Source organism: Cylas formicarius, unplaced genomic scaffold (assembly GCF_029955315.1).
Source record: "Cylas formicarius isolate icCylForm1 unplaced genomic scaffold, icCylForm1.1 PGA_scaffold_8__14_contigs__length_24414737, whole genome shotgun sequence".
Taxonomy (NCBI): domain Eukaryota; kingdom Metazoa; phylum Arthropoda; class Insecta; order Coleoptera; family Brentidae; genus Cylas; species Cylas formicarius.
In genome coordinates, this window is record NW_026844361.1 from 10802612 (window position 1) to 10817293 (window position 14682).

General features: G+C 35.8%; 1 protein-coding gene across 1 annotated transcript; it reads left to right on the plus strand.

Moving 5' to 3' along the window:
• Positions 1–941: 941 nt before the first annotated feature.
• Positions 942–5488, plus strand: LOC132706224 (brachyurin-like). The gene is made up of 3 exons (XM_060677431.1): positions 942–1068; positions 2570–3029; positions 5024–5488. The coding sequence occupies exons 1-3, from the start codon at positions 985–987 to the stop codon at positions 5320–5322; spliced, it is 843 nt and encodes a 280-aa protein (XP_060533414.1). The 5' UTR covers positions 942–984; the 3' UTR covers positions 5323–5488.
• The last annotated feature ends 9194 nt before the right edge of the window (positions 5489–14682 follow it).

Below are 14682 nucleotides of genomic sequence, written 5' to 3' on the forward strand. Positions count from 1 at the left end.
TATTAGTTATCAAGGCGGTATCACCCGCGTATCTTTGGTTGTTCGGCATAATCTTATACCTTTTTCTTCCCAGTCTATTTTTTTGAAAACATCGCTTAGAGCCTGGTTAAAAAGTTTGACTATTGTGGCTTCTCTATATATACTGGTTAACACGTTAGTATACAGGACAAGAAAAGCAAGAACAAATCAAATTGAACTTTATACAAAAAAATAAAAGATACCTAAAAATCAGTGCATACTCCCTGTCCTCATATACGGATCCCAAATTTGGACACTTACAAAGTGAAACATGAACACAATAGCCAAAGCACAAAGATCAATAGAAAGACAAATATTAGGTAAAAAACTGGTACATCAAAACTAAAACGAATGTATAAGAAAGGAGGTAGTGAGCTCAATATGAACGGTCAAGAGGTCAAGACAACAGACCAAAAGACAGGTGGAACAAAAGATTCATAAACTGGTTTGCTGACTCCGCATGGATGAATTGACAGAGAACAGTGAAGAGGGCTGAAGGAGGTTTATGTTCAAAAATGGACCGAAGAGGGCAAGATAGATAGATAGTAACATAAGGAAGAAGGTTTGCGAAACTTTAGTTAATATGCAAAAGTTCCCATCATACAACACTTTAAAAACCACTATTTCACATTTGTTATCCTTCAACAAGTAAAGCAACTGAAATAACTATTGTTACATAAAGGTTAACAGTTGCTTCTACGACTAACTAAAAAATATATCGATTTCAAAGTGAAGATTAACGCAATAAAAACATCTAAATAAACATAATAAAAAGGTAGTCAGTCCGGGATTATAACCCAATTAAATTGGACACATTCCAAATCCCCGCTGTCAGCCCGTTATAAATTAATCAATTTAGTAATTGTCTTAGCAAATCGCGTTTTTTTTTGGTATATAAACTACAGAAAAAATGCTCCGAAACACAAACCGTTTTTCGTCCAGAGAAGAAAAGCGATCTTTTCTAAAATGAAGTTTGCCCTGTGCTTCTTGAGTCTATTGGCCTGCAGCCTTGCGGCGCCAGCAGAGCAAGAAAGGGAATTGTTGTTGGATGTAAGTATATATTTGTAATTAATAATAACTAGAAACTTAACAAATAATGATTTTTTTATGAACGCAATACCCAAAAAGTAATAAAAATAACAACACAATACATTTACATTTAAATTGTAAATTATAGATATAATTATACAGTATGCTTGAAAAATACATTTTTGTCACTAGCAAATATTGTGATGGTGAACCAAAATTTCATTCACAGAACTATACAAAATATGCATTAAAATGCTAAATAAATTTAAAATGTTCAGTAGATTTGTTTTTACTTGATTTGGTTTAATTTTAATTATATTCTATGGGAAATAAAAATTTAAAATACTAAACTGTATTATTTTCAAGTAAATAACATTTTAAATTAATATTTAATTCTTATTATTTTCATATTATATTTCACTCTTACTTAATTTTGTATATTATTAAGTAGAACAACTATTATGGATAAATTTTAATGGTATGGTATAGAGAACATAACAAAGGTTATACCGGGACAATAACTAATCACAATTACATATGTTGTATTTTAAAACTTTAGCAAACCCCCTTAGTAATGCACTTCACTATCCTAACGTTCATTTTTTATATTATGGGGGCTGCAAAATTGAAAGATCCTATAGAAACCTTTTTTTTTTCCAATAATTCGGCAACACTACGATAAATAGAGAAATATGATTAGATAGCAACCTTACCAACAAAGTCACGAATTTTGCTGTTTTCGAACCAATTTCAGATATTTTTTATTCTTTTTTGATACAACAAAAAAATTATTAGCGAAATAAAGTCCACAAAGGGCAGCATGTTTACTTGTTTTGTTTTTTGACATGTTCGAAACATGTATGGACTAAGATAAAGAAAAAACAAGTAATTTAACACTTTTCTCATCCTCAATTTCATGGTTTAATTATTACCAACTTGTTTTTTATTGTTTTCTTCAATAAAGATTTCCAATGGAAAACGTCTGTTACTAAAATCATACTCGTAAACAATTTGAAAAGATAACAATTAAATACTAAAATTTATCACCGCCAAGAAGAGATTTAGTTTCCATGTAAGTAAAGCAAAACAAAGTATTATCAACTATCTACAGTTTAATATAGTCCGATATATCTATTAACTATTGTGTTAATCGAATTTGTAATAATCGATTTTGTAATTTTTACCGGAATTAGTAAGCGGTGATAAGGAAACATCTTTTTTTGAATGTGAAATTTTGGTGAAAATTATTACCTTAAACTAATTTTCAATGAGACTGTACTCACCCGCCCAAAATAGCATAACAAAAATGTGAAACATTTGCTTTATTGAAAATGCTGCGAAGCCAAAATTTGACCAAACGTGCACTTTAGGTTTTAGAGGCTGAGAAAACTAAATACAAAGCATTTCGCGAAAAAAGAGTAATAATAAATAATAATAATAAACAACAACAATAACAAACAATAAACAAAAATTCAGTGTACGAAGGGGTCGATAGAGACAACATTTTTTTTTCTCTTTACAGTTCGACTGGGCAAACCTCAAACCCCTCAACATCTACCGTGTACCCGACGGTCCCGCCCCTCAGGGCAACGCCCCCGGAAGCCGCATCATCAACGGACAGATCGCCACTCCCAACTCTATTCCGTACATCGTGGCTCTCATCATTAACGGCGGAAGTTTCTGCGGAGGTTCCCTCATCTCCAACACCTGGGTACTATCTGCTGCTCATTGTACCGTCAGCGCTAACAGAATTCAAGTTATCCTCGGCGCTCACAACGTCAACTCCAACGAAGCCACCCAAGTAGTACGCAACGCCAACGCTGTGCGCAACCATGCCTCCTACAACCAGTTCAATTTGCACAACGACATTTCGTTGATCCAAATTCCATCTGTTAGCACCAGCAGCGTCGTCCAGATCGTTCCTTTGGCTGCTTCAAACGCTCCCGCTTATTCCGGCAGCACTGCCGTACTTGCTGGTTGGGGTAAGTAACTTCAACTATGATAATTGATTTATTAATCGTAGCAGCAACAGTACAAATATGTTTTTAAAAAGTATTATAATCCATATATACAGCAAATTACATGATTCTTCTAAGGTGTGCAATTTCATATTTAAGGTAAGTTTTCTAGAAGACTAGCAAGAATACAAATAAAAAGAAGAAAATCCACTCACATGCATACATAAATAAATATCAAATGCTAAAGAATTGTAAAAGTATAATTATTAGGAATTATTAATTTTTTCAAATTCTTAAATTGATCCTAAAGAAACTTTGCAGTATTCATTTTAATGTTCTAATATTGTTAGGAAAACTACTAAAATCTCTCGAAGCTAAATAATAAATATCCAATTGATAGGTTGAGGATCTGTATCTTGTATTTTATCCATTATTAATAATACGTTTATAATGAAAAATCTTTATCATCATTGGTTATGATAGGTAACTCTGACCGATACCTTTTATTTTTGAATAACATAACTTTAATAATGTATTTTTACACTATTTGAAGTTTATTTAAAATTGTCATACCAGCTGAAGATTCAAAAACAACGCCGCAAAAGCAGTGCACCGTATACTGTTTTTATAAATTTAAGAATGGAATTCTTACAATTTTGATAATAAATACCCTATTTTACCCGTAATATAATTAATTTCCAGCCATCTTTTTATTTCTTGTAGACCAATCTCTGCTGGAATTTTTGTTTTCTCCCAATTATATCACAAAAACAAATGCAGATATGACATCCATGTATGTATTCAAGATGAGTGTTGAAAGCACTATACCCTGTGGCACACCAAAGTCTACTCCCCTCTGATAGTCAAATTTTAGCTTTCTTTCCCAATATGATTTAATTAAATTGTTAAATGTTCCTCTAATGCTCCAGTCCTTGAAGCAGAACTGGATGCGCCACAGTGTCAAAAGTTTTTAGTTTGTAAGTGTAGAAAGAGACCTATCACTTTTCTACGTTGATCTGACTTCTTTAATATTGTTTAGATTGTTAGATCTCGTTGAAATCATTTCAATTTGTGTCGTGTGTGTTAAATATATAATTTTATTCCATTATAAAATTATTTATAGTTCTTATGATCGGTCGTCAAAACAAACATAACAATAATTTTTGAAACCTTTCGCGTATGAAATCAAGTCTCTTCGATTTTGGGCGATTTGTCGTATTTTGATTGATGAATGCTAAATACAATTTTACTACCGAATACAATTCCTCAAGCAGGTCAATAAAAAGAAGAAAAATTACTAAATCAAAATACACACACTTTTAAATTGACATTTACAAAAAAAATAGATTGTACTTCCTTTAAAAATTAGATCCCAATTATTTATCAAGGCAGCAAACATTAAACAAATACCAAAGGCCAACAGACTTGTTCATCTTAAAAGAAGTTAACTTAAATTTGCACGTTTCATTTCGAAATTAAAGTTTGGAAGAGAAGAAAGGTTTGAGAGCCAAGAATACCTAATAATTTAGCTTCACCAGAAAAACGATATTACTAACTAACCAAAACGGTTTTGATGGGTGTTTAGGAGAAATCTGTTCCATTCTTAAACTTTTAGCAACTCATTTTAAAGCTGCCCAACGTTTTGTGCAATTTTTGAGCAAGAATTCAGAGGTTGCAAAAATTATGGCGAACTGCCCTGTTTATTAGATAGAATTTTATTGAAAAACACAATGGTAAAGGTCACCGACAATTTTAAGCCAATTTTTTGTGGTTGTGGTCTATGTAAAAAATACTTTCTTGTTTTCAAAAATACTGTTAAACTATTCATTGAAAATGGAACTATATCAATTTGACGATAATTATCTAAATGAAAAATGTCAACGAGCATTTGAAAGTTGAAAAGTTCTGAGTTATTCCTATGGGACAGTCTTAGACGAAATAAATTTGGTGTCCACTCTATACAAAAGTTCAGAACAATGCCAGGTATCGAATATTAATTAGAGTCTTTTTCACACCAGGAAGGACCTCCGACTCCAGCAACGCTATCTCACCAGTTCTTAGACGCATCAACTTGAACGTTATCTCCAACACGTTATGCAGTAGCACCTGGTCCAACATCCTGGCCCACCACATCTGCACCTCAGGTGTCGGCAACGTAGGTGCCTGCAATGGGGACTCTGGCGGCCCGTTGACTGTCAACGGTGTCCAGGTCGGCGTTGTGTCCTTCGGAAACAACGTTTGCTCCGCTGGATTCCCTACCGCTTACGCAAGAGTATCCGCTTTCAGGAGTTGGATCCAACAAAACAGCGGCGTCTAAGGCGACGTATTTGGGCTTGAGAAACTAAATACATTTTCATGACGAAATTGTAAATTCTTCAATAAATAATCTATAGCACAAAATATGTTTCGAAAATAATCTGTACATTGTGATGTAAAACGTCTTGCGAGCAATAAAATATTGTAATAGTGGCATATCAGAACGCTCTGTGGAAAAAATTGGTGCGACTTAGAAAATTATCAACTTCAATATAAACAATGCTTATGCACTTTGGTTTCGCCAAACAATCTAAACGGTAGGACCTTATATACTAGAGATAGAGATGTGATGATGTTGTCGAGAGAGTACAGATTGGTTTTTTCAAACAGCTTCTTTGTCTCCCAAAAATTACACGTGAAACTAATACCTAAGTCAAGATAAATATAATTGGATCTCCTAATTAAAAAAATATATCAATAAAAGTGAGAATGTTGACATGTTTGAACCATTACCTGAAAAGTTTAGGAACCACCTTATTCGGAGCCACACTGACATTCTCTCAAGATCGACATTTCCATTATTCCCTCCTATTGACTTAATCAAACTTTTTCAAAATATCTATTGCAAAAGCTTCCATTCTTAATAATAAGAATAATAGCGCAGCTCAGAACATCTACTGAAAAATATTTCAACTAACATGTCAGAACATTACATAAATTATGCTATATCATAAAATATGTTCTATTTGTAACTTACTGAAAAATGAAATGTGCGAATATTCATGCTATGTCAATCTTCGTCAAACATTTCTAAGCGCCAATTATATAAACAATGAACACATTGAAATCCCTTATATATAATATTATATTTGCATTTGCAAATTTCGCAACCAACTCCATGATGGTGCGAACGTTTCTGAAAAATAAATAATTTCATGAGTAATTTAATTGTTAAATCTATAATCAAATTTGCTAAACGAATGCCGCCCCTCCTGTAGAAGGTCAGCAACTCCTTTAGTCCAATACCGTGCACTGAGTCCGGATCGATCAGGGCCGTTCCGAAGACTTCCAATCTTGCCCATGTCAAGGCAGGGCACTCGGTGAGCAGATGATACGGGGTCTGCTCCTCTTCCATGCACCACCTACACTCCGGGTCGTATCCAATGCCTAGCAAGCAAAGATGCCTCCTAAGCCTGCAATGTCCTGTGTAGGCCCTGTTAGTGCTCTACACTCCCTTCTGGTCAGTCTAAGCAGTTCCCTGGTCCGAGGGAGGGCGGGCCCATCCATCATAAACCTCGCCTGCCTCATTCCCGGAGCAACTCTCCAGCCCTCCGCGGCCCGTTCTCTCATCCAGGCTTCGAGAGCTCTCCGCCTCACACACGGGGCGATCCCCTAGCGGGGCTCTGGCCCTATATGCCTATCCGAGGAGCCCTCTCTGGCTAAGGCGTCCGCTGCCTCATTGCCCCGGATACCGGTGTGACCCGGGACCCAGACCAACGTGACCTTCCTCTTCTCAGCCACTCTCCTCAGTACCCCTTTGCACTCCTTTATCAACAAGGAGCGCGTACGCACTGACTTCAGCGCCATAAGTGCAGCCCTACTGCACTAGCAGAAGAAGACCCTCCTGTTTCCGTGGTTGAGCCGAAGCACCTCTCTGGCCGCCATCAATAAAGCGAAAATTTCCGCCTGAAACACAAGTGCAGTACTGACCCAAAGGGGCCGACAAGCTCGATCCCGTTGTCTCGCATTACGCTCTAGCTCCGGCCAAATCTCCCATTCTGGACCCGTCCGTGTACCAGACAATTCCATCCCAGGAGCCGACTCTGCCCTCTTTCCACTGTTCCCTTGATGGGAAGAGAAAGGTCAATTTGTCAAAGAAGGCCATCTCGGGGATCATGACGTCACTCGGCATGCCCATGACCCCGCGATCCCCGCAACCGCCCTCTAAAATGTCGTACGGACCCCGATTGAAGGTTCCCTCCCTCCAGAGCCCGCAACTCGCCAGCCTCGCAGCTGTCCTGGCCGCCTCCATCTGCACCCGATCCGCCAGAGAGGGCAACCCCACCAGAGCCTCTAGGGCCCTCGTGGGCGCCGTTCTCATGGCGCCCGTTATGCAGAGGCAAGCCAATCTCTGCAATTTGTCAAGAACTAGCCTTGCTCCCGCTCTTTTAGTCCCCGGCCACCATGCCACTGCCCCATGCGTGAGCATAGGCGCATTGAGTCATATAAAACTATTTATTTTGAAAGTACTATTCCAAAACCTCATAAAACCATTGGTCTAGAGAGAACCATTTTCGTTTTTTATTGTTCCTTCTAATATTTGTAATACGTTTTTATTAATTTAATACTTATATATTCTGTCAGAGTGGTTCAGTATTTTAAATCTTATTATCAGTAAAAACACACGGGACCGTGCTTTGTATTTATCTTGAAAACGTGTTAATTGGCTGTAAATGTTTTGTTTTTAGAGATATCAAGTTAAACAAAAAAAACGAAATGTAGCGTTAGTAGCCAAGTTTTTTTCCAAGAGACGTATAAAACTAAACACTATCAATTTTCTTAATGGAACTCCCTGTATATTATACATGTGTTTAATAGAATATCTTATTCCGATTACAATGATGTAATACACTTTATATTTTAGTCCATTCGTTTTTGAAATGTTTTATATAATTTAATAATAAGTTATTATTGTTAAAATTGTGGAAATTTAGCTTCCGTGGTAGGAGTGATATAGTTCAGGTATACTTTCTGAATAATAAAAGTGCAACCGCAGCTCGTCGTCAGACTGGCAAAGAAATTTGCAGAAAATGGTAACGCATTAAATGCTAAGAAGCTATACCGGAATCATAATGTTTTAAATGAAGAAAATAAGGCAAACGTAATAGGATTCTATGCAGCACATCCATCTAGGGGATCAATGAACTCAGTCTTGAAAGAATATAAATATAATGCATTTAAAATTCATAAAGCTCGAAAACAAAGTGCAGAACAATGTCAAAGAAAGATGCAGTTTTGTTTGGATTTTTTAAATGGAATACGTGATATTAGTCTTTAAATAATCCTACACAAAAACACGAAATAAAAACCCATGGGCACCAATGAATAATGTATGGTGCGGTGTCATAGATGGGCATATTTTGGGTCCGATATTTATAAATCAAAAGTTAACTGGAGATCATTAGAGCACCAAATAGAACAATATATAGAAAATTTAGTCCTAATTGTACCATATTGCAGCGAGATGGTTCCCCCTCCTCACAATGTTGAACAAATTTAAAATTTTCTTAACATGGAATATCCCATTGGTTGGATAGGGAACGGCGGAACTATGGATTGGCCAGCCAACAGGTCCGACATAACTTTAATGATTTTTTTCTTTTGGGGATACATAAAAAACCACTTGCACAGAACTCCGTGTAGTAATGCCGTGGAACTTACGCAAAGGATTTCAGAAGCAATCAATCAGTTAAGAGACAATCCGGAAACGTTACTAGATGCAAAACATCAGACAATTAGAGAGTATGAAAAACTTATTCAGGAAAATGGTGGTCACATAGAGCAGTAGTTAGAATAGTTAAAGAATTTTTTACTTTAGTGTGTCTTGTCATTTTTTTTGTTTTTGTTATACTTTAATTTGTAAATAATTATTGTTGTTGCAGTCAGTCACGGCACTCTTTGAAATTGTACAAAAATTTCCTATTTTTGACTATTTGCCAAAAAAAGTTTACTAAAATATAAAGTGTGATATTTTATTAAACACATATATAATATACAGGGTGTTTCAATAAAAAATATGATGTGGGCTTATATGTCAGAAAATTGATAGTGTTTTGTTTTATACGTCACTTGCGAAAAAAACTTGGCTACTAATTCTACATTGTTTTTTCTTTTACTTTCATATCTCTAAAAGCAAAAAAGTTACCAATTAAAATATTATCAAGAGACAATTCTTATTGCCTTTGAATATGAGTATTTTAACCAGCGCCAAATCAATTTATTAGGTCTCACTATTTTCTAAATCCTGGAATTTATATTTAAAGTAACTGACAGTTCATGGTCGATTGATAATACGGTCTTTACGTCAAATTTAATCTGCATCCGACTGTCTACCGTGAAATAATATTGTCTATGCACGCTAGGATTAACACCGTTGACATGTTATTTTAGATAACGACTGCACAATAATACTGATGAGAAATGTTTGCCCGAGTAAATAGGTTTTTAGGCAACCAGATAATCAGATAGGACTAAGGCGGTTTTAACCTTATATAAACACAAAAGTTAAAGTAGACGAGGAGCTGGATATTCTGCTGAAACCCTTAAGTTAGTCGTGAATTATGCTAGAAATGGTACTATGACAGCATACGACGCAAGCGCGGTATACAATATCCCTATAAATAATATATAAAATAATATAAATATATATAAATAATAATAATATAAATATAATATATAATATAAAATATAAATGTTAAAGGTCGAAGGGGCCAAAAGAGCAGTACATACGGGCGAAAAACCGACGTTAGTTATGAACGAGAGAAGTCATTGGCTGATTGTATTCGCTGCTTGTAAAATAGGGGATTCGGTTTGACCAGAAAAGAGCTGTTACAGTTGGTTACGTTCAAATAAATCAGATAAAAACTCAATTAAAAAATGGGCGTCCATCAGAAGACAAGTTTTTAAACGTCGACACAATCAACAAAAAGTGTTGAATTTGCCAGAAAAAAGAACATGGATCCATTTTTGATTAACGAATACTTTGACTTATTAGACAAAACCGTAAAGGAGCTTGGATTGGAAAACAGACCTTGTCAGATTTGGAACATGGATGAGAACAGTTTCGACCCGTCTAAGACTTGGGCAAAGAGGACTTGCATCAATCCGTACGACGAGTGAGCCCGGTAAACAAAACACTGTGCAAGTGGAAAGAAGGCTCCATTTCTAATAATTTTTAAGGGGAAACATGTATGGGGCCAGTAATTAGCACCATTTGGAACCGAATTCCCAAATACTACATACGCAGTCAGTCCAAATGGCTAGATGGAGACAAATGTTTTTAAAAACTATTTTGCAAAAAGCTTCATAAGTCAGTTGCCTCCAGATCGTCCAGTATTAGTTATATGTGATTCAAATTGCCATTGCAAACGACATAACTATATTGAAACTACCTCCACATACGAGTCATGTATTGCAGCCTCTAGACTTGAGTGTATTTAAATCATTAAAAAGTCGTCGGTACGCTAAGTTAGTGGAGTGGCAACGCAAAAACGTAGGCATTAAAATCCCCAAGAGTATTTTTTCCAAGCTCATCGGCAAGATATGGACCGAAACAAAACCTGAAATATTAATAAATGGTTTCACAAAAGCCGGCATTTGTCCAGTAAATCGGAATGTAATACCTCTAGACATTTATGATCCGACTGCATTAAAAAAATGGAAAGCTTTACAAATACAGAGTGTCAGTGACCAAACATCAACATCCTCACAAAGTGAAGGCCACTCTAATGGCCTTATAATTCTAACGGCTCCACAAATTCCATCCAATAATTCGGTTTATTCGGCTTCCACCATAAAAGAACAAGATGAACATTTTTCTTCAAAATAAAGTCGGATTTGAAGAACTCTTGCTGAAATCGTTGAAACGAGATCAGGTTCCCTCAATGAAACGCAGAAAACGTGTCTGTATAGGGGCAGAAGTAATAACAAACAAACATGTTTTAGAGTTCCGAGAAAAAACAGACATTAAAACTAAGGACAAATTCATGCTTTCCAAAAAAAAACAAAGCCGCCGATAAAAGTGGATGCGATCAAAGTGACAATAGAATAACAGAATTTGATGAAATGTCAGGGCCTGAGGATCCTAAAGTTGACCAAACCATATCATCATTTATTGAAGAGAATGTTTCTGCAACTCGGGAAACCGATTTTAATAAAATTCAAAACGAAGACTTTGTATTAGCTAACTTTTTTGGGAAAAAAAAGTTACAAATATGTGTGTCTAATAACAGAGGTTTCTGATGATGAAGCTGAATTACTCAACAGCTTCAAGGCTGTTGAGTAATACATTATTTTGAAGCTCTCTTAAGTGGCTCTTTAATGGTATAATTCAATATCTGGGACAACGCCAGATTTGTTTGAAATTGCGAAATAAATATAACGAGTTATTTGGGGCGATGCGAGCAGAAAAAGGGTTATTTTCTGCATAGTAACATTGAACAAGGTTTTTGGGAGTTCCCTTACAATATTTCTGTGCTTAATTTCCCGGCATTCCACAGGAATACGTTTTTTAAATTAAGGTAAATAACGAAATGGTCCACTGTAATATTTCACAAATCCAAATCTAACTTCAGCCCCATGTCTATCCGCAGATACTATAAAGTCCCCTCCTAGCCCCCACCATTTAATTGTAATTCAGCATTTTTTTAAAATTTGCAGCATCCCACAAAAACCGTTCCCGAAGGCAAACGGTAAAAAATTTGGATTTTTAATTTTATAAAATGCCAACGTTGCACTGAGAAAGTTCAATTTTTTTTCGAAAATGGAGGTCAATGAGGTTTATCCACAGATACCATAAAGTTTCCCCCAGCTCCCCCACATTTTTTAATATAGAACAAAATCACTTTGTAAAGTCTGTTCTTTGACATAGGAAAGTCACTAAGTGATACGAATTAAGGAAAGACCCGGGCAAGCTATAAGAATGAAATATTTTTACTTTGCTTAGAATTTAATTATTTGGGGTGTTGTTAGGAAAGATACTAAACAATATTTACTTATTTATGTATGCATTTATGTTTAAGTCTAAAATAAAATTACAAAATATGGTTATTACCTACTTAAATTACTTAAAATTATTCACGTGTACAAACATTTTTCTATTAATTTCTTGAGTTTCAATGTTTTCTAAATATATAGGTCCAGTAGATTTTTTTTGGTCAGTTTTCCGTTAATTTTATTTGACAGAAAACGTTTCAATGAGATGATTGCTCTTGCCTCGTTTATAGTTCGGCACTTTTACGCTAAAATATTGAAGAAAACGCACTTGCCCGAAATTATGGGGCAAACGCGTACTTGGCACCAAAAAATTAAAAATTGTAGTATTTAGAAAATGCTTAACTTTTTCAAATTTTTATTGACATTGGTGAATAAACCATATATATAGGCGGAAAATAATATCAAACACTTAATGAATTTACAAATTCACCTATTCATTTTTTGGTGCGTTCTTACCCCACTTTACCTTAATTGTAAGTTATTTTGTTATTATTTAAATGTTTAATGGAACCATCATATTGCCGCAACTTGTTATGAAGTTCGTCAAAATACCTTCCAGAAAGTATCCGGACCTATGTTAATAAGAAATTTTTAAGTATACATTTACATCTTTTAATAATAGTTATTGAAAAATATACATTAGCTAAAGCTATATATAATGTTTTATATTATAGATGACGGTACAAAACAAAAACGGTTATTTTCACAGATTTTTCTGAAAAGCTATCAAGTCGTGACACCGTACGTTGTACGGCGCTGGCGCTTTTGACAACAAACTGTAGTGCGTCAGTTTCAAATATATTGTCAGTGCTATGTGGCAAGAAATTGGCGAAAACCACAAACAAACCTCTGACGACTGGGACGTGCAAGAAGCCGCGAGGACTCGTGCACTTTTCGACTTCGTCGACGACTTCGTGGCTTCCGAGGAATACCGGGCCTACGTAGAAGTCAAAAAAAGAATCATCAAATCCAACGCGTCGACCCAATATGACCCGAATGACATCATAATGGAAGACCATGCCAAAAACTACCCACTTACTTACGAGGGAAAGAAGATGTTCGCGTTCAAATTGCATTTCGAAAACTACGTGAATATAAAGAAAAACTCGGAAGCATTGAAACGACAGCTAGCGAGTGTCGAAGCCATCAAGAAAAGAATGGAGGAGGGAAGGAGGATGTTCGAATGCATGAGACGCGCGAAACGGGAACTCGCAAAAGAACGTGAAACGAAGATAGCGGAACCATACGCGGTAAAAATGGGAATGGACGTGCGTAAGTTGAGTTCGAAGTTTAAGAAAACATTGACGGACAAGGTGATCGAAAACGACGAATGCTCGGCGCTATGGAAAGAACGAAAACGGCGCAACATGGTGACAATAATCCGTCGATTGGTATTAGAATATAAGATGAAGAAGAGAAAGGCGAAAAAGGCAACTTACACTTACAAGGTGAAGAAAAATCGAAAAGGAAATAAAAAATCAGCGGTGAACGCGTCGGTCGAAATTGGAAAGAAACAAGTAAAGAGTGTAGAGTGCATATTTTGTTGTTAATATTTTTTCTCCTCTACTTCTTGCTCTTATTCTATCTAACTGGTTCTTTCAATCTTAACTGTAAGGTGGAAGCCCTCTCGTACCATCTTTTAGGAGTTCTGCCAGGAGATCTTTTTGTTAATTTTTTAAAGAAACTTCCACCCGCTACTCTAATATTAATAATAAAAATCTCCTGAATTCCTCCTGTGTTTGTTGCTGATGCCAGTAATCCTGTGGCTTCCTGTTTACATATTGTTTGAGGGGGACAGAGCTAAAAAGGAACATGAAAATTGTCTCGGATGACTCATTCTGTAAATGCTAATAATTTTATTTGTCGTAGTCTCTCATTGAACAATTAAATTAAAAACTATTACATTAGATCTATAGGATATTCTGGTTAATTTCGAGGTAGAATCCCTCTTTGCTAATGTCCCTATTCCTGAGACTTTGAACATTATCTCAGATATCTGAATTGAAAAATGCTTGTCTGGAACATATTTTTCTTCAAATATTTGAACAAAAGTCGGAAACAGTTATGCGCTCTCCATTATCACCAGATTGAAAATCAGACCAAACATTAGGTCATTCCGTTTTCAGGAGTGGCGAAACATCAAATTCGAGTCATCAACAACCGATGCAGGAAGAATCCAGAAGATTTGTAAATAATAAGTCTCTTTCTGTTGAGTTTATTGTCTTTTGCCCATATTGTCCATCTGTTTTTGTTCATTCTATCTATATGATCTCTCCAAAGCCTTTTGTACCGTACAACATCCTATATTTGGAGTTTTCCTGTTTGGTCTCACTTCTTACGTGATCTCTTAGTGTTGTTCCTTGAATAGGCTTGTGTTTTTTGTTTTCGCAGTTGCTGTACTCGTTTCTACAGCGTATGTTAGCATTAGTTTCATCTCTGCCTTATTACCTAATTCGGGTACCGCTCTCAGTATTCATGTAGTTGTCCTAAATGATGTAGGGGATTAGGTCCCTACGGCTTGATATTTCCACTCCCAAAGAAGGACATTTCCAACTTTGCTGTATCGGGCGATCTTACACTGCATTACAATAAACTCTGCCTCTTCTATAGATAACTGAATATTCAATCTTGCTGCTATTATTTGAAA